At 39.7% G+C, this 22,734-nt stretch overlaps 3 protein-coding genes across 7 annotated transcripts in view; 1 reads left to right on the top strand and 2 right to left on the bottom strand.

Annotated features, from left to right (window-relative positions):
- The window catches only part of ap3d1 (adaptor related protein complex 3 subunit delta 1), a 33,159-nt gene extending 26,195 nt beyond the window's left edge, over positions 1–6,964 (bottom strand). For 4 of the 5 annotated variants that reach the window (XM_028443786.1, XM_028443787.1, XM_028443790.1 and 1 more), the window contains exons 1-3: positions 6,481–6,964; positions 757–852; positions 82–162 (exon numbers count right to left, since the gene is read on the bottom strand). In XM_028443786.1, the coding sequence (XP_028299587.1) occupies positions 82–162; positions 757–852; positions 6,481–6,576 (273 nt within the window). In that variant the 5' untranslated portion in view covers positions 6,577–6,964. The remainder of the gene's footprint in view (positions 1–81; positions 163–756; positions 853–6,480) is intronic. The other variant, XM_028443789.1, reaches the window with a different exon arrangement.
- A 2,073-nt stretch (positions 6,965–9,037) lies between these two features.
- On the bottom strand, positions 9,038–19,941 carry hdgfl2 (HDGF like 2). The gene is made up of 16 exons (XM_028444529.1): positions 19,666–19,941; positions 19,290–19,366; positions 16,257–16,398; positions 15,897–16,076; positions 14,715–14,834; positions 14,570–14,638; positions 14,276–14,468; positions 14,077–14,161; positions 13,365–13,662; positions 12,574–12,707; positions 12,424–12,491; positions 12,258–12,328; positions 12,070–12,171; positions 11,229–11,388; positions 11,026–11,143; positions 9,038–10,055 (listed from the first exon to the last, which is right to left on the bottom strand). The coding sequence occupies exons 1-16, from the start codon at positions 19,735–19,737 to the stop codon at positions 9,956–9,958; spliced, it is 1,989 nt and encodes a 662-aa protein (XP_028300330.1). The 5' UTR covers positions 19,738–19,941; the 3' UTR covers positions 9,038–9,955.
- Positions 19,942–20,762: 821 nt separating this feature from the next.
- fh (fumarate hydratase) lies at positions 20,763–22,661 on the top strand. Its single transcript, XM_028444530.1, has one exon. The coding sequence runs from the start codon at positions 20,835–20,837 to the stop codon at positions 22,332–22,334; it is 1,500 nt and encodes a 499-aa protein (XP_028300331.1). The 5' UTR covers positions 20,763–20,834; the 3' UTR covers positions 22,335–22,661.
- The last annotated feature ends 73 nt before the right edge of the window (positions 22,662–22,734 follow it).

Raw genomic sequence — 22,734 nt, 5'->3', positions numbered from 1 at the left:
AAAAAAACACACACACAAAAAATAATAGTTATCGGTAAAATTCGGAATCTCAGATCTCTAGTTTTAATACTCCAGCTCTACCTTGTATGTAAACTTGGAGGAACTCATGACTTCCACAATGTTGAAGGCAGCCCAACTGACATCATAGCCCAACATCTGGAGCTGTAACACAAAGGAGAGCAAAAAACAGTCACTGAAGAGCAGAGCATGTTTTTTTTTTTTTTATTGGACTTTATTATTCAGACTTTGACACCAACAACACACCTTAATCTAAATGCTAAATTAAAAAAGAGCCTCATTAAGGTGTCATTTTACATTTTTGTGATGTCGACTATTTAACCCAGTGTTAATTATTTCTAAAAACACAAGGGGGAATACACTTTAATGATTTTGTTTGCTATGCTTTCTAAAGATATCACAGCTCGACAGGGTTTACCATTGCATGCACAACATGACATAAACTGCTATGAGACACACACGATTATGAATACAGATTGAATTAAATGACTACTGAAAGGGTTCACATTTGTTGTAATCATATAAGCCTGTATCTAGTCATTTTCTCTAATCTTATAAAATGTGAAACGATTGGGCAACCAGGCTTTTGGAACTAAACTTTACACCCAAAGGCATTTTTTTTTAAAAAGAAACCTCACTCTAGCAGCCACAAATAGACTCATCCGTGTGCATCTATGAGCAACTGAAGAGATGACAGACATGTAAAGTGTCAGTGAACCCCACAGAGAGATCTCTTACGTAGGTGAGCTTGCACACAGCATTGGCTTTGACAGCGATGTTGTCCTGCTTGAGTTCCTGTTTGATCTCATCGATGCATGTGGAGATGTACTTGGCCTGAGGGGAGACAAAAAGGCATGATGAGATTAGCAAAAGGTGAGGGCTGCTAATAGGACACATGGACTAGAAAAAAAAAAAACCTCAGCTTTCTTTTTTGCTGGCGAATGTTCAAATAGAGCAAATTGGTTTTAGGTGATGAGTTGTTGTCTTTTAATAGGAGTGAGTAAACGATCACACACACTACTTGAGAACCTGTGAGGTGCAGGTCTAGAGTTATTTCTAACCGAACGTGTTTGTTAGTGTTATTTTGTGTTGTTCAGATGTTTTTTATTACTCAACCAAATATTTGGTCACAGGTGGCTGGGTGCTTAAATCAACCATTTCCCACGAATCCAACCAAATGGTCAAAAAGATATTTCAGTATTCTACTGCAATAAATGCTGCAAAGAAATCCTAATATTTGCAGGTGGAATTTATGAATGAATGAATATTAATCAACTACTACAAATTGGGAACTACTACTTGTTTCCTAAAATGTACATTTTTTTAATCTGAAAGCGATGCAAAGACAGAAACTAGTGTGGAAACAGTTGAATACTCAAACAGATATTGATGGCTTTTCTAAACAAAGTGTGAAACAGCAGATAAAATCCATAAATAGCTTGTGTATCTATCGTAGTTACTTTTGCTAGAGACAGTGGGCAGTTTGAGGTGTTTAAATTAATACACATGATTTAGCAAAAAGGCTCACCCATCTCAAAAAGTTAGGAACCACTGCTGTAGTAAACCCATCTCAGCCATGATAATGGAGGTAGTATACATCTGTAGCTAGGCCTGGACAAAATATCAAGATTCAAGGTAAATTGAGTTTTCTATTTTGGTGATAATGAAAATTACAATATCACCTATATTGATATCTTTTTATTTTATAGCTTATTTAGTATTTAAATACTCGTTTTAGGAGTTGCTGCTTTCACTATTTCTCAGAACAGCATGAAAAGCTCAGTTAGATGTCAGACCTTCCACTAAACAAGCCACACTACAAAACTCACTCTCTTATTGGAAAAAAAGCCAAAAGTGGCTCATATTGTGCGGCTGTGTTTGTTAATAAATGTGCCTGTGTGGCATTTTGCACCAGTAAATTTAACTTAGAATTGTCTTTCTGGTAAGACTATATTGAGTTGAAAATATTGATTTTCATATTGTATATCGAATTCTTGAGAAACAAGTTCGGATGAACTACGGCCAGGCCAGCGGAACGCCTCAGCGCCAAATAGCACGTACCACGTTCCCCAGAATTCAGTAAAATGACTCGGTTCCACCGAGTAACAAAATGTGACGTCTTTGCAGCACATACACAGCAATGGGCCCCATTCATATGCTGGTATGTGTCAATGATTCGGTACCACCAACTGTCGGAATATTTGACACACAAATACGTGAGAAAATGACTTTAATAGAAATTGCCGAAAAGGGGGGGTGGGCCCCTAAATCGAATTGTGCGAGGCATAATCATAATCTACGTTGAACTAACTTTGAAACAATATATCACACGAATATGTTCTCATAAATTTGGAAATGACCGACGAAAATGGGGGATGGGCCCCGGGCCCCATTTAAAAAAAAAAGGGTTCTGAGCATCTCATCACATTCATTCATAGAGTATTCATACCAATCTGCATTCTGATTTAACAAGAACTAACAGAGGAGTTGTCATTTGAAAAATGGGGCACCCGGGCAACCTTGTGACACGTACGGGGTAATGAGCCCCATTTACAGTATATATTGATATGTGCCAATGATTCGGTACCAGAAACCGTCATAATATTTGACTGGCAAATAAATGAGGAATAACTTTTGGTTTTTTTTTTTCTTCTTTTGGGCCCCATATCAAAAATCGGGCTCAGAGTGTTGATGCGTAAACATCCATAGATTATATCTACCGAATTTCAGCCCGATCCGTTCACGAATAACAGAGGAGTAGAGATCTTAACAAGTGTACACAACAAGAAGAAGAACAACAACAAAGTGAGAGGCGCTTTGAGTCCGGTAGCCCGGCCTAAAAATATGGAGATATTAGTTTTGGTCCATATCGCCCAGCCCTACCTGTAGCCCTAGCTCCTCCTATCACCGAATTTATTCAATCATTTATTCACAAAAACTAGAGGACTGAAATCCCTATCATCACTATCACCTAGCATAGCAGCTAAGCTTGGTGAGAACTTCTCTGAACGGAAAACATCATGCTAGTTAAATACATTTGACATGGATGGCCAAGAATTAGGGACGACAAGTCCATTTGATTCAATTCTGTCCACAATAGACTTTCTGTGACTTTAGGCTTTAGAAAACATATATTTTTCAGTTAGGAGTTCATCACACCTGATGACCCAAAGATACTTGATTTTTTTTTTTTTTAAACAAATGTGCATTCTCAGTAACATCATGTGGCAGTGAATGCTGAGGAAATGGAAACAGCTGCTGATGCAACAACTGCTGCCGGACAACAGATTGTTCTTCTTGCTTTCAATATTTCAGACCTTTAACTGAACAGTGGTGAGGAATCTATTCTATCTGGGTGAGATCTCATATTCTAGCAATCACTCGACCGTTGTTGAGAGAAGTATGTGTTTGTTTAACAATCACATACACACAAAAGCAGTCTTGAGTGTGAGAGGGTGCTGGTCATGTGTGAGTGGTCATGAGACAGCAAAGCGACTGTGTGTGTGTGTGTGTGTGTGTGTGTGTGTGTGTGTGTGTGTGTGTGTGTGTAGGGGGGGTGGGGTAAGGTAGACAGATGAAGAAGGCACAAATCATCACCAGATCCACATGCTGCTGTTTAATGGATAACACCAGAGAGCTTAAAAATGACAAGGTCAGAAGAGACATTCAGCAGATTCTAACAGGAGATACACAGGAGGGCCTGTAAGGTTATATGCAAACAACGAGTGGGCTGAGGGTGAATTGACGTTTGAGATGTCCTCCTCACACCTTCTTATTAAGTTCCAAAAGTGCCCAAGACGTGGAGACGAGAGCGGTTGAGTGAGGTGTGCGAACGCTCGGCACAAACATGAAAAGCAAATACAGCGCATGAGAAACTACGAGCTGGAGAGGGGAAAAAAGCCAACAGGCGCTGGAAAGCACACGCATGCAGAACGGTATTAATATTTTAGCAAACTGTCCACTGTTGACAGGGTAACCAACAACCTATCTGGACGGCTCGGGTTTAGATTACCTCTGGTGGACAGATCGGAGCTGAATCAAAAGATCAAGCAGGGCTTGTTCTCCATCTACGTTTGTGGATGTTATTAATATCAGCACTAGTTCTGAACCACATAGACAACAAACACTAAAGGTGTAAAAAATTAAATCCATGAAATATGTGCTGTCTCTGTAAAAGATCCACGCACTCGCCCTTTTTTTTTTTTTTTTTTTTTCAGCCCAAGGCTGGAAAGGTGTCTGGCCTAAACTGGTGCTTCACCAGTAACCAGCCCATTTAACCTAATGTTTGAAGCTGCAAATACATGCTCATTATATCAATAATATAGATGATGGAGATGAATGTAATATGCATTTTAACACACACCTTTGTACAATGAAAAAATGTAAACTGACAAAGGTGTTTTTATCTGTTAGAAATTTAAACCACAATATATCTTGAAAAAAATCGTTTTTGGCGATTTTCCACCTCACTTTTATTATGTTATGATTAATTCTGGTACTGATGTTGTAGAGAAGGCGTGGCTCATTCTTCAGCTCAAAGGTGTTCTCCATGCATGAGTTTAATATTCATCTGTTTTATTTTTTAACTATATTATATTTATAGATTTGATAGCAGCAGTTTCAGTCCTCTCGAATAACTATCTAAGAATTTTATTAAATTTATTATCATATCTGATCCCACATGTTAACATAGGAATTGTCACAGCTACAATGGCCAGTCCCACAGAGGAGGTTGTAGGCTCTCAATTTTGGAAAGGTAATATGAGGCTATAGCAAATAACCTGGATGTCAACCAGATAATATCGGTTGACATCGGTATCGTTTTTTCACCAATATTGACGAACCGATATGTGCTGTTGTTTGAGACAACATTTTACCGACCAATGTGTCACTTTTTCAATCAATAAAGTTCAATACATATAGTTATTGAAAGTGTCTAGAGATAAGCGTACTGTGCCAATGTTCACCATGTTAAGATGATGGTTGAGTGGTCTAAGGCGCCACACTCAAGGATTCTTCCTTGTGCTAACGTGGGTTCAAATCCCACTTTTGACATATAATTTTTTTCATTTTAACATATTTAACACATTTAAAAATACAGATATGACAAAAACAAACATTTTAGGGTATTTCCTGGGTTAGGGATAAGGCTAAAATAAAAGGGTTACCACAGTAGCTAAAAAAAAAAAAAAAAAAAAAAAAAAAAAAAAAGGGCTAAAGTACAACTGAAGGAACTTTAAGTCAAGTGGTGCACCTATCACGTGATCTAAACTGGCCAATGAGGGTCGCTGCGTATGCATAGAGTGGCAGTCTATGAATACATTTAACGTATCCATAGCCACGACCATTCTGATTGAAAGTGTCTGGAGGTACGTTAAACGTAGCCATAGCCCCCGGAACTATAGCTACCAGTACATTTCCGGAGGATAGCCGAGTGGTCTAAGGCGCCACACTCACCGCTAACGTGGGTTCGAATCCCACATTTGACAAATTTTTTTTTCCATTTCAACATATTTAACACGGCAAATTCCACCTTCAAAAATACATATCCGACAAAAAATAAACATTTAGTGTCAGGGCTAAAATAAAAGGGTTAGGGGGGTAGATAAAAATAAATATGAGCTAAAATAAAACTGACGGAACTTTTAAGTTAGTAGTGCACCTATCACGTGACCTAAATTGGCCAATGAGGGTCGCTGCTTATGCATAGAATGGTATTCTATGGATACATTTAACGTATCCATAGAATGCCATTCTTATTTTACACAGATTATGTTTATTTGTGGATTACATCACATTAAAAGTACCCTGAACCTGTTTTTCTATATTATGTGACGAGGAGGGGGCCACTGTATATACTGGTATCGGTTAGTATCGAAAATTTAGTGTTTGGCAATATCGTTGTATCAAATATCGTATAAGCTAATATTGAACATCCCTAGTCTATCACATCATAGGGATAAACTAGAATTCACACACTTGCTCGTCTCTACAAGAAATGCAAACCCAACACAGTTTTCAAACTCTAATTTACAATCTTCTCATTTCAGTAGATATTTAGTGGATATATGGGATGTGCAGGTACACTAGATTTTGAAAGCACACAGCTGTGTTTGTCCAAAGCCTCCTGAATCATGAGTTGGCTAATGTTATCCAATCCTTGAGCTCAGGCCGAGTCAACGGTTGGATGAAGTTCAAGGATTACTGGAGTTTTTATTTTTTATTTTAATCAACTTGATACTTTACTGGGCAGTAACATTAGGTCCAGGACGTGCTGTCTCTCAGACAGAGACCTCCATTTGTTCTCAGCTGGTGTTAATAAAGTGACCTGTGATGAAACAATGATCAGTGTTTTGCTGTCACTCACTAAACCTGAGCTGATCTGACGTCTGCTAGCTTAGTGTCTGCTGTAACGGTACCACTCAGTCCGGAAGCAGGTTTTCCTCTGACAGTGCGACCTACCTCATCCTCCTTATGGTTCCTGATGCCACGTACTAAGTCCTGGAGGTTTTTGTCGAACATTCGGTCGATGCTGCCTTTGACTATCTTCAGAGCCATGTCTGCTCCGGGACTCGTACCGCTGCGCTGCTGCGGGGCCTCCTACGGGTCGAGTTAGTGCCGAGCGACCTGCTGGACTGTCTCTCATCCACCCGGGTACCGGTGTGTCCGTGTCCGCTGCTGTGGGGCCGAGCCCGGGCAGATGAAGCTGAACACAGACGGGGCGTCCTGAGCCGTGCAGACACTGGCGGTGGATCAGTGAAGGAAATGGCTGACAAAATGGCGTCTAAAGTCAGCTGACTTGAGTATTATTCTCATATGGGATTCAGGGGGAATTAAAGGTCCAGCATCCTTGTTCACGGGGGGGAAGCTACTGTTTCCTCCTGCTAATGTTCACATTATACCTCAGTGTGGCTCAGCTAAAGCCTTCCTTCTCTTTCACTCTTAATGTAACGTGTTTGAAACAGTCATCATCCGCAGGGCCGCAGTGGTACACATCAGGTTCATGGGCTAGACTCCCAAAGAGCCCCCACCACCCACCCCAGCTAACACAGGATTGAGAAAAAATAAATAAATAAATAATGCAACGAATTGTGCTGGGTTTAACACATTCATATGAAAGCCTTTTTATGCCACAAAAAAAAAAAAAATCAAAAATAAATAGAAGATAGATAGAAAGTCTACCTACACTACTATTCTTAATAACATTTTGAATGATAATTCATTCAAAACACACATTTTGGCTGTTTATTCAGTTAGAATTCAACCCATGGAACATAGTGTAGAAAATGGTGGAAGTACATAAATAAGTGCAATAGAGGATTTTCATGGCGCGATCATTAACCCAAAAGTCACCATTTTGGAGATAAAGCAGCAGGTCTACAAACAGCACGCAGACAAGAAAATCCCGAATTTCGAGACGAAATGGTGAACTATTGCCGTGTTTTTGGCTGTACCAATATTCAGTTGTTGTCCAGATTTTTGCCTCGTAGATCCTGGTTTAGCTTTGCTAGCCACAAGTGCCTCCTTTCCTCTGATAACTTGTGAGATTGTTCTCCCTGATTTGTTATGATTTTTGGCAATCTATAAAACTCCAAATGTGTCTCACTGTTTGACCGATGGGTACAGCCAAAAACATGGCAATAGTTCACCATTTCATCTCAAAATTTGGGATTTTCTTCTCTCCGTGCTGTTTGTAGACCTGCTGCTTTATCTCCAAAATGGCGATTTCCTGGTTGATGACTCGCCGTGAGAACCCTCTCTATGATTCTGTCACATTTTGTTTTTGCAACTTTACATAAAAAATAATTTTCTCATAATTATGACTTTACAAACTCATAAATATGACATAGTAATTATTTTTTTAGTTGCGGAAATGGGCTTCCATACATTTAAACACTGTAGCTTGAGCTACATGCTTGGTTGGTTTCCAACAGATACACCTTGTGCACTGGTCACATAACCCCAAGGTCATGATGCAGTCGGTTGGAATGGATTAAAACACGTTTGCGTCAACTTACCCATTGTACGGGGCACACCCGGCCCATGAAGATAAAATGTCTACTCCCAATTCTCGGGACACACTCTTGCTTCTGGTTCTCACCTGCGTGTGAGCTGTTTGCAGGAATGACAGGCCTGATAAACTTTACTTGTTGTGGCTAATTAGAATAAATACAACTGAGAAATAGTATTACTCTTGTCATCTGTCCTCTAAGCTGTTCAATTAAAAAAATCAGAGAAAGGAGTTTGAGAAAAACCAGTGTGTATTTTATGTAGCCCGATGAACTATAGTAAAACAATATATAACGTTCTCTATAGTAAATAAACTGGTATGTACAGTACTCAGAGAAAACCAATGCAAGGTTACCCAATGTTCTACCCTGGGGCATGAGCTTAGAACTTTCTTGCTGAGGCAAACATGCTAACCTTAACACCATAATGACACCCCCAAAAAACACAATCACCTGCATGCGAGACGTTTACTATTTCTAATATTTATTTAAATAAAGACCTGAGTTAGAAGTCATAGAGAGGTGATGTCATTGTCTACTGTGTTGGTTCAGCATTTCTGTAGTAGTCGTTTTGTGATTCTATCAATATTTGTTTTGTATGTCATCTCCACTTCCATTTTGTTTTTTCCTCATCCACTGATTCCTGTCTGTCATTGTCAGTGTCTGTTCTCGGGGGACCGCTGGGTGTGCCAGTGGACCAATAAATCATCTGTATCGAAGTACAGCACAACAAAATTTGATTTGCATTCCTTTTGTGCTTACCGTTACCATCTGCAGACAAGGAGGAGCTTTGGTTTACTGTCAGAGTACCACATCTGTACAGTTTGTCACAGCACATTAATGTGCAACAGCACGACAGTGTTAAAGCACAGCTGTAAGCTACACTGCATGCAAGATGGCTGTTAGTGAATCATTTTTCTGTGGCACAGCTAAATGAACGCACCACAAATCTAAAACAAATATTGTGGAAAAGCTGAAATTAATTCAACAAAATAACTAACAGACTGAAGTCATGCTGAGATTTTTATTGAAGTCTCAACTAAGTCATAGAAATTCTTTTTACCGATTTACAGAGCACTAAAAACAACTGATGAATGCACGACAGAAGTGTTCAAATAGGCTGTGGCTATGTGAGATCTTGACATATTAGATTAAATATGTAAGAGACTGAAAGCAGATAATAGAGGAAAGACAAAAGCAAGGTGTTGTGTGAGACTTCAGAACAATTACTTTAGACAAAACTGTAAATATTTGAAAACAAAAGTTATAAAAACAGTAGACGGACCTCCATGGAAAACAGTTATAAGTGACTCTTTACATTTCAAACTGGATCGACTGGATCAAAGAGCAGTTCTTTTAAGTAAAAAAATAAAAAGACTTACAAGAATGTCCTTCCCTCCAACAAATTCATCCACAGAGACAAAGGCCTTCGTGATATCAGGCAAGAGGAAACCAAAAATCTGCGAAGCAAGAAATTTACATTTCTTTCTATTAACTTGTGTATTGACACGCAGCAGAACTAGGAAATGAGGAGTGAAAATGTAACCATACAGTGTGACAGATCAAATATGTTTGGGGAAAAAAAAACAATCAGAGAAGCCAGAAGCAGGGCTGTGGAACCAGGAAGAGCTGAGCACTGTATAAAAGGAGAAATACGTTTCATAAACTAAAGATGTTTGTGCTGCGCCACATCACAATTACACTAACAAGCTCGCCAATTTTTGCCCCGATAAATAAACAAACTGGATGGTTTGAGCAGACGGTCTTTCTGGTTTGAAGTTCATTATAGTACAAAATGTCCAAAACATCAACAGTGGCGTAACAGATAGTGTGAGAGTTGGTATTTTCACAAGGCCAAGAGCATCGACGTCAAACAGAGGCCACGATCTGTAAGCACTTGGTCCACTGCAGGTGTTGTGAAGGCGTTCTCAGCTTTCTATGGCGGCTGGTTCCATTTCTGCAGAGAGGGAGTGGTCTGCCTCTTCGTATGAGAGACTCTGTCTCTCAGCTGGGCTTTCAGGGCTCAGTCTATACAACAAACACACATGCACAGCTGTGGTCAAATCACAATAGCATCCAAGAAGAAAAAAAAAAGGCAGTGTTACCGTACTACTTTCCAAAAAAACATGCTGTTATACCCAGCCCTTGCACTTAAAGAGTAACTAGATCCCAAACCCACATTTTTCTGCTGATTACATATGTGTTTGGGTATTAAGTAGTGCTGTTTATGAATCCTAATCCAACTCTTCCAATTTTAGTAAAAGTATTTTAATTTTGCGTATTTAGTTGCATAAATTTCAGAGTTACTGGCCTCTAAGGGTTGAACGCCGGCTACTACAAGTGAATTTTAGTATTGGCTGAAACAGATTCTTTGGATTGCCCTGCTTCATCAACTTTCACTGTTGGCCCCGCCCCTCCTATAAAAGCTGAGAGGAGGGAGGAGGGTTTCCTGCAATCACAGCCCTCAGTGAGCCTTGACTGACATGGTACCATGATCATTCACAATTTAAAGGCTTGTAAAAACAATAATATCCCCATTAATAACCATACAGTAGGTCCGAATTTATGGGACCTCCATTCTTTTAAAAAAATCCTGATAAAATGAACAATCTGGATCCGATCTGCATGAAACTCAGCGTGGGAATTTGAGTAACCAACCAGCATAATGAAGTGAAATTTAATAAATATTGATGAATTATGAACAGAGATGTAGATTTTTTTTAATTTCACCATTGACGAGAGATGTTTTGATTTATTAACTGATCTAGAATCAGTTTATTTATCTGGATCCCCTCTAAAACTTACTGAAATCTTTTATGGTGTAAGGTCTATCTTTGGTTAAAATGTGTTCAAAAATCTGTTAAGTACTGCTAACAGACAGACAGACAAATAAATAAATGCCTGTGAAAATATAAATAAATAACTCCTAGGCGGAGGCTAAAATCAAAAAAAAAAAAAAAGAGTCAGCTTGTGTTCCCTGCTTCACGTCGGTGTTTACCTGTTTGGACTTGAGGTGGTGTTTTCATCATTCTCCTCCTCTGTCTGTGATTTCACTTTCTCCTCTTCCTCCATATCAGTTTTCTTCTGCTCAGATTCTCCATTCACTGAGGTGGAATCTAAAGGAGCCATATGATTAAATCAAACCTGATGCTAAACTTCGGGTAAAGCAGAACCTGAGACTGCATTAATCTTACTTATTACCTGTATTTTTTGTGTTGTCGTTATCGTTGTCACCTGGTTCGCTGTTCTCTGGTTTCGGTTTAGCCGGTATCTCAGCTTTGCCCACAAAACGAAGCTTTAACTTGTTGTAGACTTCAGTAGCCTTTTCCATAACAGCAGCGCTAGCTTTGTATCGCCGGATCTGAAGGGGCAATGACAAAAAACACAGGAAGAAGACAACTCAGTTTCTCACCTGTTTTCTAAAGTTAGGAAATGAGAAAAACCTTTTATTTTGAAGGAAATATGTTGTCTCTGTATATTCAAAGTTGTTTTAAAGCCAATATTTTCTATATTTATGATAGAAAAGGAGTCATGTTAGAAATGTGTAATTACAATGTGTGCTTTGGAATGTCAGTTTTTATTTGTATATGACTACAGTAAATTAAAAATCTATTTATTGACTTTTTATTCAATACACCTATGATGGTTGAACATTTGGTTAATTACTGGGAAATATGTCTAACATATTTTAATTTGCTTTCATAATTTCTCCTAATTTTGAAAATGCAAATGAAAAGGCATTGATGAGTCAGATTTTTTGTTGAGGATAAAGTTGGAAGAATTGTTATTTTGTGTTTCTCAGATAAACTTGTAGAATAAAATACAGCTAATTCAGGAAAATAGCTTGACGGTGGGTCCTAAAGAGAAAAGTGCTGACTTGAACAACAGTAAAACAGAAATGCACAACAGACTTTTGGGAGGTGTGGGAGGCAACAGTCGATAAAGTAGCTATCAACCAAACATTATATACGCCATTGTATTCATCTGATCTTTAAACTGCTTGGAGAAGAAAACGATTCTCAGAGCACAGAAAGTGACCCACCTTTTTTAGCGTGGCAATAACTTCAGCATTCTTATGGAGTATCTGACTGGTTACTGGTATCGCCTCCAGTTCCTCTAGTGCCTGTAGACACTTTTCTATGTCCTGGAAACCACACAAAGACACTGTCACTGTTGAGCTTTCACATTTGTCATTAGAAAAGCGTTTGTATTTGACATGTTTCTGCTTACAGGATTGTCCACTTTCAGTGCAAACTTTATATCTGTATGGAGTTTCTGTAGCTTTTCCTCTGGTGAAAGTTCTGCATTAGGACACAGAGAAAGAAGGGGGCAGTTCAGTGAAGAGTCATCACCACCTACCCGTGATCTGTTCATCAAAGAGTTGGGCAGGACTCACCCTTTTTCTTTTCCACTTTCCTCTCCGGCATCCTTTCCGGTTTGCGTTTGGGTCTTTCAGGCTTAGACCTAAAAGAAAGACACCAATGAGGTCAGCGTATGTTGCTGTTCAATGATATTTCCATTTTAGTAAAGACTTCTAACTGCTCACCTTGCCCTGGACTTCTCCTCTGACCGACGAACTTTCTTCTCTTTAAGCCCTTTTTCTTTTCGTTCTTTTCTCTCTTGCTCTTTCTTTACTCTCGCTTTCTTTTGGTTTTCTGCTTTCTTGGAGGGTTTCTTCATCTTTAAATAGATAAAAAAAAAACACCAATAAAATGACAGTAACCAGACCCAAGTGTGGCAGGGTTCTCACCAGCCATTGTTCACAGCATGGGGGGAACGCGAGATACACAAGCAAAACAATTTTTAAATGTATAATCCTCTGATGGCCAATTTAGTAAAGCTAAAGTTTTTTTTATTTTTTATATATATATATATATATGTATATATATATATATATATATATATCTTTGTTACTACCTTACTTTATAGCCAAAAATTATTTGTTGAATTGGTGATGAATGTAGTTAAAGTTCCTCATGCTTGGCATAGGTCCTCCACTAATAAATTCTCAGACACCGACAACGAATAACATTTTATTCCAAAAACTGATTCAAAGATGTGTTTTTCAAATTTAAATGAGGTATTATGTAGGACCTGCAGTAATATTGGGACTGGTATGGAAATCCTTTTGTGTCCAAGTGTGCAACAATTATTACGACGGTACCTTTTAAAAAAGGGGAAAAAACAACAGAAAAGCCCCCTATGCTGGTTGAAACACAGCGTAGGAGGCGACATCACACCGTAAGGGATCAAAATTACACCGTATAGCTTGTGATTACAGTAAATTGTTTGGAGAAAAACGGAAATTGAATGAATGTGTTCTAAAAGAGAACAAACCTCAGCAGGCTGAGAAGAATCAGAGTCTGAGGGAGCAGGGATGGGAGGTGGAGGAGGTTTCTTGGACTTCTTCAGTGGATGCTCGTCTACACCTTCATCTGAGCTACTGCCGCTTTCACTGTCGCTGCCTTTCTTCCCCTTGTCCTTGTCTTTTTTCTTCTTCTCCTCCTCCTCTTTCTCCCTCTCGCGTAACCGCCGAAGCTCCTCGGCCTCCTCCTTTTTCCGACGTTCCTCTAGCTCCCGTCTGCGCTCTTCATCCCGTTTCTTCCATTCACTGATGCGATCGGGTTCACTGTCACTGGGAGAAATGGGACAAGCACTATGATATGAAGGCATCTTCTACAGCAAAGTCTTTTATTCTTTCTCATCAGGCTGTTAAACCTGGACAGGAGTCTCATGGACTGATAATGTGAAAATGAGCATCTCTGACTACTGACTTTTATTACTGTCTTTTTTGTTTTAAATGTATGTATGGCCAGGTGGACTGCAGAACTAAATAGCCCATTGGGATAAATAAAACTCTCTAAATCTGAATCTAAAATCATTTTAGTTCAGTGTCCAAATATGGACCAGTTTGAGCGTAAGTGGGCCACACATTTTTTTGTGGGAAAAAGACCAAATTTAACATGAATGTGCCCTTGTTTGCACTTCAATGTATAAATGTCAGCAAACTGATATGCCTTGTATTGTGTTGCAGAAAGAGCATTTTCACCTGTCGCTGTCCGAGGAAGATGAAGTCGCACGTTTTGCAGGTGGAGGTTTTGGTTTCCGAGCCCGAGGCTTTGGGGCAGGCTTTTCTGTGAGTTCCAATAACACACGATCAGAAACAACTGAAAACTATTCCTCAAAAGATTCAAAGTCACTTGGAATTTATACCAAACATTCAGCAAAAAGAGAGATACAAACTGAACCTTTTTTGCGAGCCTGTGGGCCTTTTCGAGGAGGAGGAGGAGGAGGAGCATCTGATTCTGATCCAGACTCTGAGCCAGACTTGGATTCTGAACCAGACAGCGCCGGACGAGGTTTGTCATCCTCAGAGTCGCTGTTCACTGCCTTCTTCTCCGACCCTGATCCAGAAGCGGAGTCTGAGTCAGACAAAGCCTTCTGCAACATCAAAATAAAAATGGACGTTGTAAAAATCAAGACAAAAACATTGGGACACAAACACACCAAAAAACGTGTATGTGGAGAACGAAGAAGTACACCTTCTTCTTCCCTTGTCCTCCTGCTTTCTTTCCCGCTCGTCCAGCAGACTTCTTCTCTGGAGTGAAATCCTGTTGAAGAATTAAACATAAATAAATATCAAACATGTCAGATTGCTCACAGACATTTCCAAACTACTCCCATTACCTGGTCACTGTTTTTGCCGGACTCTGACTCTGAAGGGGTGGGTTCCGAACCCGAGGGGGATCCGCTCTCCTCATCACGATCACTGGATGAGCCACGAGCCTTTTTTGGAGGAGGGGGACGCTAAAGCAACAAAAACACATTCAGCAACACCAATCAGACTCACAAAGCAGCTCAACATGTAAACTTTGTGTAAGAAAACCTGGAAGTAATTCCATCAAATCTGGGTTGTAAAGAAAGCCAATACAGAACTACTATTTTAATTCAGGATATGAATTAATCACTAATTAAGAGTTTGGGTCTGAATAAACCCCAGATCTCCTAAATTGATTAATGAAATCCCTTGGCATCAGGTGATTTACATTTTTGATTTTTGACTTTCATTCATTTCCATTCTGTCTTGATAAAGATCATAATTTTAAACAAATAATATTCAACTTTGTTACATTCCATTTCCAGAAAGGAGCAGGTAGAAGAACAATTATCATATTGGTCTCCCAAGTTTACGCTAACTGTGAAAATGATATTACAGCATTATTCAAAAAAAATTATAATGAATAAATAAATGAACAAATGCAAGGACTTACACGCCTACTCTCAGCACCAGAATATGAAAAACAATAACACTATAAACACCATGTTCATATTGTCTCATTGTTCATTAGAAGTCTCTCTTTGTACATTATTTTAAACTGAAATACATTCAAACTGCTCTTTATATCACAATGTAAATAATTCCACATTTTGACTCCGACAACAAAAATACACATGTGCTTTAAGGTTGTTCATGTAAATTGATGTTTGAAGTTAAATTTGAACTAAAAATGAACAACTTTTGTAAACGTACTGGTAATGAGAATAGAATAAATAGACTAGAATAAACCTTTATTGATCCCCATAGGGGAAATTCACACGATGCAGCAACACAATAGAAAGGCAAAAGTAACAGTCAGAACAAAAATAAATACCAACAAAAGATAATAATGCAAATATACAACTGTAGGATGGACATAAATTTGAAAAAATAGAAAACAAAATTAATTAAAATGAATTAAAACAAAACGCCAACGGCATAAAAAACACAACAATGTTGTACAGTATGTTCCAACGCTCTGAACATAACTTCATGCTGAATTCTCATTTATTTCCAACACCTGAAGAATCCAAGAATCTCTGAACCATTACCTTTGGAGCTGGTGGCTTTCGCTTCCCGCCTCTTACTTCTTGATCCTCGCTACCCGATTCGGAGTCCATTTCGCTACCCGAGTCAGCCTTTTGAGGAACCGGAGCGTCCTCTTCATCATCATCTTCATCGCTTCCCCCTCCACCTGCATTGTTGCCCTCACTGTCAGAGGAACTAGCTGGCTGAAGGAGGGATGAGAGAAGAAAAGAGAGACACCTGCTGTGAAAATCTTATCGTAGACTTTAGAATGAAGTTATATGACAAATAAATATGTAAGTCAATCTAATAATAATACTAATTTGGAAAAATTAGCTACAAAGAGAAATAATTCAGCAGGATTTGTGACCTTTAGAAGGACTTACTACAGGTGGAGCACTGTAGGAAGCGTGTGGGTTGTTCTGGATTTCCCATAAACCTTCGTTGAATCCTTTCCGTTTGTTTGGCTTTCCGTAGCGATCGCTATACTTTTCATAAGCAAAAAGATCCTTGGCTGCCAGGAACGCTCTGTGAAACACAGAAGAACACAAGTTTACTATGCAAGAAAGTTCCTACAGACAGCACACAGAGCCACCTAGTGATGGATTAGTGCTCTGCAGGTGCCATCAATTCAAACAGATGATGTCACAAAACAAACACTGCGCTAGTAGCCTTACCTGAGCTAGTAGCCTCACCTGAGCTAGTAGCCTCACCTGCGCTAGTAGCCTCACCTGCGCTAGTAGCCCCACCTGAGCTAGTAGCCTCACCTGCGCTAGTAGCCTCACCTGCGCTAGTAGCCTCACCTGCGCTAGTAGCCTCACCTGCGCTAGTAGCCTCACCTGAGCTTAACATGCATAATGACCTGTAGGATCATATACAGTACTTCATGAAGTTTAGATATGGCCTTGCACAGCGACCAAGAACATTTAAAAGGGTTGTTGACTTTAATTCTAGAAGTGTCTCGATCCAACTTTTTTTTTTTTTTACTTTGAATACAATACCGATATTGAGGCCTTGCATAATGGCCAATACCAATATCGATCAGACAGCAGCACCAATCATAAATACTTTGATTTATTATTTTGTAGTGTGGAATGTTAATAAAGGCTTGATGAAATCATATTGCTCAGAACAACTGTAAACAACAGAAGGTATGAGGAAAAACACACTCATTTGTTATCAACCAATGATTTACATACATGTTAACGACAAAATGAAATTAAATAAAGAAAGAAATAATTAAAAGACCCTGAATAAATCCAATAAAAATAAAAAATAAATTTTAAAGTACAAAACAATTCAAATTCACTTCAGTAATTTTTTCACTGTCATTATATGGTGGGAATAACTGAGGGCAGTGGGGGTAAAAACCCAATATTGTCCATTGTCCATGCTTGTATCAGATCTAATCTCATACTGTGTTTTTTTTTTCATATCAGACCAATATCCAATATCAATATTTAATCAGGACACCTTTAATTGATTCAATGGCTGTAAATACACTGCAACATTAAAATTCCATGGTTGCTTTTAAGCATTTGAGACATTTCCTAACGACAGAACAGTGACTAATAAAAATTAGGCCGAGGCTATTGATATATCAATGTATGAACAGACTGTCAGTCTATTCATGCGGAGCACCCCTCATTAGCTAGTTTAGATCACGTGATAGGTGCACAACGTGACTTAAAGTTCTGTCACTTGTATTTTAGCTTATATTTATTTTTTAGCTACCGCGCTAACCCTTTGATTTTAGCCCTAACCCTAAACCAGAAAATACCCTAAAATGTTTATTTTTTTCATATATGTATTTTTAAAGGTGGAATTTGCCGTGTTAAATATGTTTAAATGAAAAAACACAAATGACAAAAGTGGGATTCGAACCCAAGGCAACGGAAGGAAGAATTTTTGAGTCAGGTGCCTCAGACCATCCTGGCATGATAGAAACACAGGCACATTACGCTTACGGAGAAAAGGTACGGAAATTGTATCCATAGTCCCTGAGGCTACAGTATAGATAAGTTTCCGTATCAATAGACACTTCCTAAAAATTACTAAGTGTCTATTCATACGGAAATGTATCCATAGACCCTGGGACTATTTAGGGATGTAACGATTAATCGAAAGGCAGCTAAAAATCAATTCATAAGTATCACGGTTCATATCAAAACTTTGAAAATTGAATCGCAGTACTTTTTTAAACAGCAGAGGGCGCTATCTATCCTTCTCTTGTCCAGAAGCATAGGTGGCGGGCATAATCTCCTACGACTCAAACAAAGTCCAATTGTTAAGGCACAAAATACATTTTCAGTTGCACTTTTAAAAAGAAAAAGAACCATTATGCAGTTTTGCATTGTTTACTATAGAACCAGAATTTAAATTAAGAGGCTTCTTCTTCATTTGTATCATTCCTTTATTTATTTCATTCAAGATTTATTTTTAGTTAAACTGCCTTGTTTTGAATAGTTTATCAAGGGATTCTTTTGACAATGAAAAATAAAAGGAAAATAGTACAGTATTTCTGAAAAAAAAATAAAGGAATATTTTTCAGTCAGCATTTGTCTACAGTCCCATTATGTAAAATAAATCGTGAGAGAATCGTATCGTGAACCCAGTATCGTGAATCGAATCGTATCGGGAGTTGAGTGAATCGTTACATCCCTCGGACTATTGACACGGAAACGTACCTTTTTTGGACCTTTTCTACATAAGCGTAATGTGCCTGTGTGCTTCCACTGTTCCAGCATGGTGAGTGGTCTAAGCGCCTGACTCCTCCCTTCTGCTGCCGTGGGTTCGATTCCCACTTTAGTCAAAAACATTTTTTCATTTTAACATATTTAATGTGGCAAATTCCACCTTTAAAAATACATATACGAAAAATATTAACATTTTAGGGTACTTCCTGGTTTAGGGCTAGGGTTACGGTTAAAAATACATATACGACAAAAATAAACATTATAGGTTATTTCCTGGGTTAGAGCTAAAATAAAAGGGTTAGCAGGTAGCTAAAAATAAATATGAGCTAAAATAAAACTGATGGTACTTTAAGTCACGTCGTGCACCTATCACTTCACCTAAACAGGCCAATGAGGGGGCCGCATAAGGTTTGATACGTTTCCGTACGAATAGCCACGGCCTAAAAATGATTTGTCTCTTCTGGCTGGTCTGCAGAATTATTTTATATATATGTACAGTATTAGTATATATTAGTACAGCATTGTAAATATTATACAACATATATACACTGTACCTGCAGAGTAATTGAATGAACATGGTAAATGTATTTATTTACCCCTGCCCCACATCTGTAAATAAAATTAAAAAAACACTGCCAGATGTTTGCACTGATGTCCACAGGTGAACAAACTACATTTGGACAACGACTTTAATACTTATTCCGATGTATTTTTGGTACTTACGTTTCATGTGTCCCAAAGAAGAAAATTGGGATTTTATTTGGAGGGGGTTTAACAGCTCCATCAGCTACATCTTCAATCTGTAAACAAGCATGAATATTAGTTTACAAACGTCTAACGGTTATAAATACCACTAAGTAGGATTAATTGAAAAATAATTTAATTCATATAAAGGCATTCTAAAACAGAAATGTTAGCACTGCTGTGATGATTGATGTACAGTAGGTTGGTTTAGGCCAGAAGTATCTCATTTAATCTCTCTGATTGATACTATAAGTGTAGATCCAGCATGCACATTAAGTTTAACCGTGTCTGTTTGAGCATCTTGTATGAAGTGTTGTGTATATACTCCACCGCCCTCTGTCTGCTGCTTACTTACCCTGGCTGGCCAGTGGGGGTATCCCTTCATTTTAGCGAAGACCAGGTCTCCGGGCTGGAAGTTGTGCGGCATCGTTCCGCTCCTTCGTGCAGCCTGGGGGCGACGCCGTGTTCAGGTGAAGCTCTCTGCTCTGTCTCAGCGGGTTATTGTGTTTTCAGGTCGACACCGAACCTGGAAACGATGGGGTTAGCTCTGAAGCTAACAGCGACCCAGCGTTACCGCGAGAACAGCCGAGAAGTGGAGGACGTTAACGGTCCTACACTTCCGACGAAATTTCACAATAAAACCTTTACCAATTTTTTTTTTTTTTTTTTTTTTTTTTTTTTTTAACATTTCCTTGTGAATTTTACATGTTCTCACTGATGATGGGATTTCTCACTGGGTTTACTCCAGTTTTGTCCACCAGTTCAAAGACAGGTTAAACTTGTGAATAGACTTGTCTAAATATTATGTGTTAATTATCAGCCACTTATTACTCTGTGAACAAAATGTTCTTCATTCATTCTTTTGTATATCCGACACTGCTCAGGGTCGGAAGGTTTTGTTGGTTCTAAATCTTCTCACATAGGATACACAGTTGATCACCATTCACTCCTGCAGTAACTTACAGAAACTAAGTGGTAATTTTAAATTGAGAGGCAAAGCTGGAGTACCCAGAAAACAATGGGAGAACATGCATACTCCTTACCAAAAGAACCCATGAAGGCTCCCCTGCCTGGTAATCAAACTGAACTATCCCACTAAAGCCAATCAAACTAAATATTAAAAGCATCTTTAAACTTCAAGAAACCCATGCAGCACTCCTTGTAACTATTTTTTTTAACTTTTTAAACTAAATATTTATTGAAGTTGTGTGAATTTTCGATTTATAGATTATGATTTAAACAAATTTGCAACAATTATAGGCATTGTATTTTAAAACGCCAAATAACGCGTGAAAGTGTTTTATTTTGTGCAGCAAGTCTTGCTCAGGAAACACTGATTGTCGGTGTTTTAGTGCGCTTAACTGATCCGAATGAAGCAACCACCTGATAGGTCAACCATTAAGTCCCGCCTTTCCTGCATTATCATTGGCTAACTGGCGATAATTTTTCCTTTTCGTCCAATGATAAATGCCAATGTGGAGGACAGCGCTGACCTCCCCTCTGACTAACCTCTAATGCGAAGCCATGTTTCGGTCTCTGAAACACGTCCAGCGGCTGAGCTGCAGCCTCCGGGGTTTGCAAACCCACAACGTGAACTCCAAAGCCCTTATCTGCACGTCCAGGATGGCTGCCTCAGACTTCCGGGTCGAGCGTGACACGTTTGGTGAGCTAAAGGTCCCGTCGGATAAGTACTACGGTGCCCAGACTGTCAGATCCACCATGAACTTCAAGATAGGAGGACCCAGTGAGAGAATGCCTCTTCCAGTGATCAAGGCCTTTGGGATCCTAAAGAAAGCTGCGGCTGACGTCAACAAAGATTACGGCCTCGACCCAAAGATTGCAGACGCGATCATGCAGGCAGCAGAGGAGGTTTCAGCTGGAAAGCTGGACGATCACTTCCCTCTGGTGGTGTGGCAGACGGGATCTGGAACCCAGACCAACATGAACGTCAACGAGGTAATCAGTAACAGGGCGATCGAGATCATGGGAGGCCAACTGGGCTCCAAGGATCCAGTTCACCCCAATGACCATGTCAACAAAAGCCAGAGCTCCAACGACACCTTCCCCACTGCCATGCACATCGCTGCAGCCACTGAGGTCCACGGGGTTTTGTTGCCAGGTCTGCAGACTCTTCATGATGCACTAGCTGCCAAGGCTGAGGAGTTCAAAGACATCATCAAAATTGGGCGGACTCACACCCAGGATGCTGTGCCGCTGTCACTTGGGCAGGAGTTTAGTGGTTATGTCCAACAGGTGAAGTACAGCATTGAAAGAGTAAAAGCTGCCATGCCCAGGGTGTACGAGCTGGCAGCTGGAGGAACCGCTGTAGGAACTGGGCTCAACACCCGCATCGGCTTTGCAGAGAAAGTCGCCTCAACCGTCTCAGCTCTCACTGGCCTCCCATTTGTCACAGCTCCCAATAAATTTGAAGCTCTGGCTGCTCACGACGCCCTGGTGGAGCTAAGTGGAGCCCTCAACACCGTGGCCGTCAGCATGATGAAGATAGCCAACGACATTCGCTTCCTCGGATCAGGACCTCGCTCTGGTCTGGGGGAGCTCATCCTGCCAGAGAACGAACCAGGCAGCAGCATCATGCCTGGTAAAGTCAACCCCACCCAGTGTGAAGCAATGACCATGGTGGCAGCCCAGGTGATGGGGAACCATGTAGCCGTCACCATCGGAGGCAGCAACGGACACTTTGAGCTCAACGTGTTCAAACCCATGATGATCAAGAACGTGCTGAACTCGGCGAGGCTGATCGGAGACGCGTCTGTTTCGTTCACTAACAACTGCGTGGTGGGAATCCAGGCCAACACGGAGAGGATCAACAAGCTCATGAACGAGTCTCTCATGCTGGTGACGGCACTCAACCCTCACATCGGCTACGACAAGGCGGCGGCCATCGCCAAGACGGCGCACAAGAAGGGCTCTACGCTGAAGGCTGTGGCCGTAGAGCTGGGATATCTGACAGAGGAGCAGTTTGATCAGTGGGTGGTTCCCAGTGACATGCTGGGACCTAAGTGAAGCATCAACGCCAAAACACAGAAAATAAAAATTGTTTGAATCTTAAGATCACCACAGAAAAGTCTGTCAGTCACAGCTCTGTACGGCTGTTTGTGTGAACTGATTAGGAACCGAGTTTGACTTAAGGACATTTAACGTTTACCCTGAAGTCACTTAATTTTAAATGTCAGGGTTATATCAACCATTAAAACAACAGCTGAAGTGCCAACATCTGTACTTTATCATACCGCTGGTTCCACAGCAGTACAAATTAACATCCTCCATACGGTTGGTTCACCATTTGTGCAATATCCAAAACAATTTGTAATAAAGAGAAATGCAGTACGAGTTTGTTTTGATTTTTTCGTGACATTTCCACCAACAAATACACACACACACATTGATAATACCTAGAATATCA

Source organism: Gouania willdenowi, chromosome 4 (genome assembly GCF_900634775.1).
Source record: "Gouania willdenowi chromosome 4, fGouWil2.1, whole genome shotgun sequence".
In the NCBI taxonomy this organism is placed as follows: domain Eukaryota; kingdom Metazoa; phylum Chordata; class Actinopteri; order Blenniiformes; family Gobiesocidae; genus Gouania; species Gouania willdenowi.
This window is presented reverse-complemented; position numbering and strand designations above follow the sequence as displayed.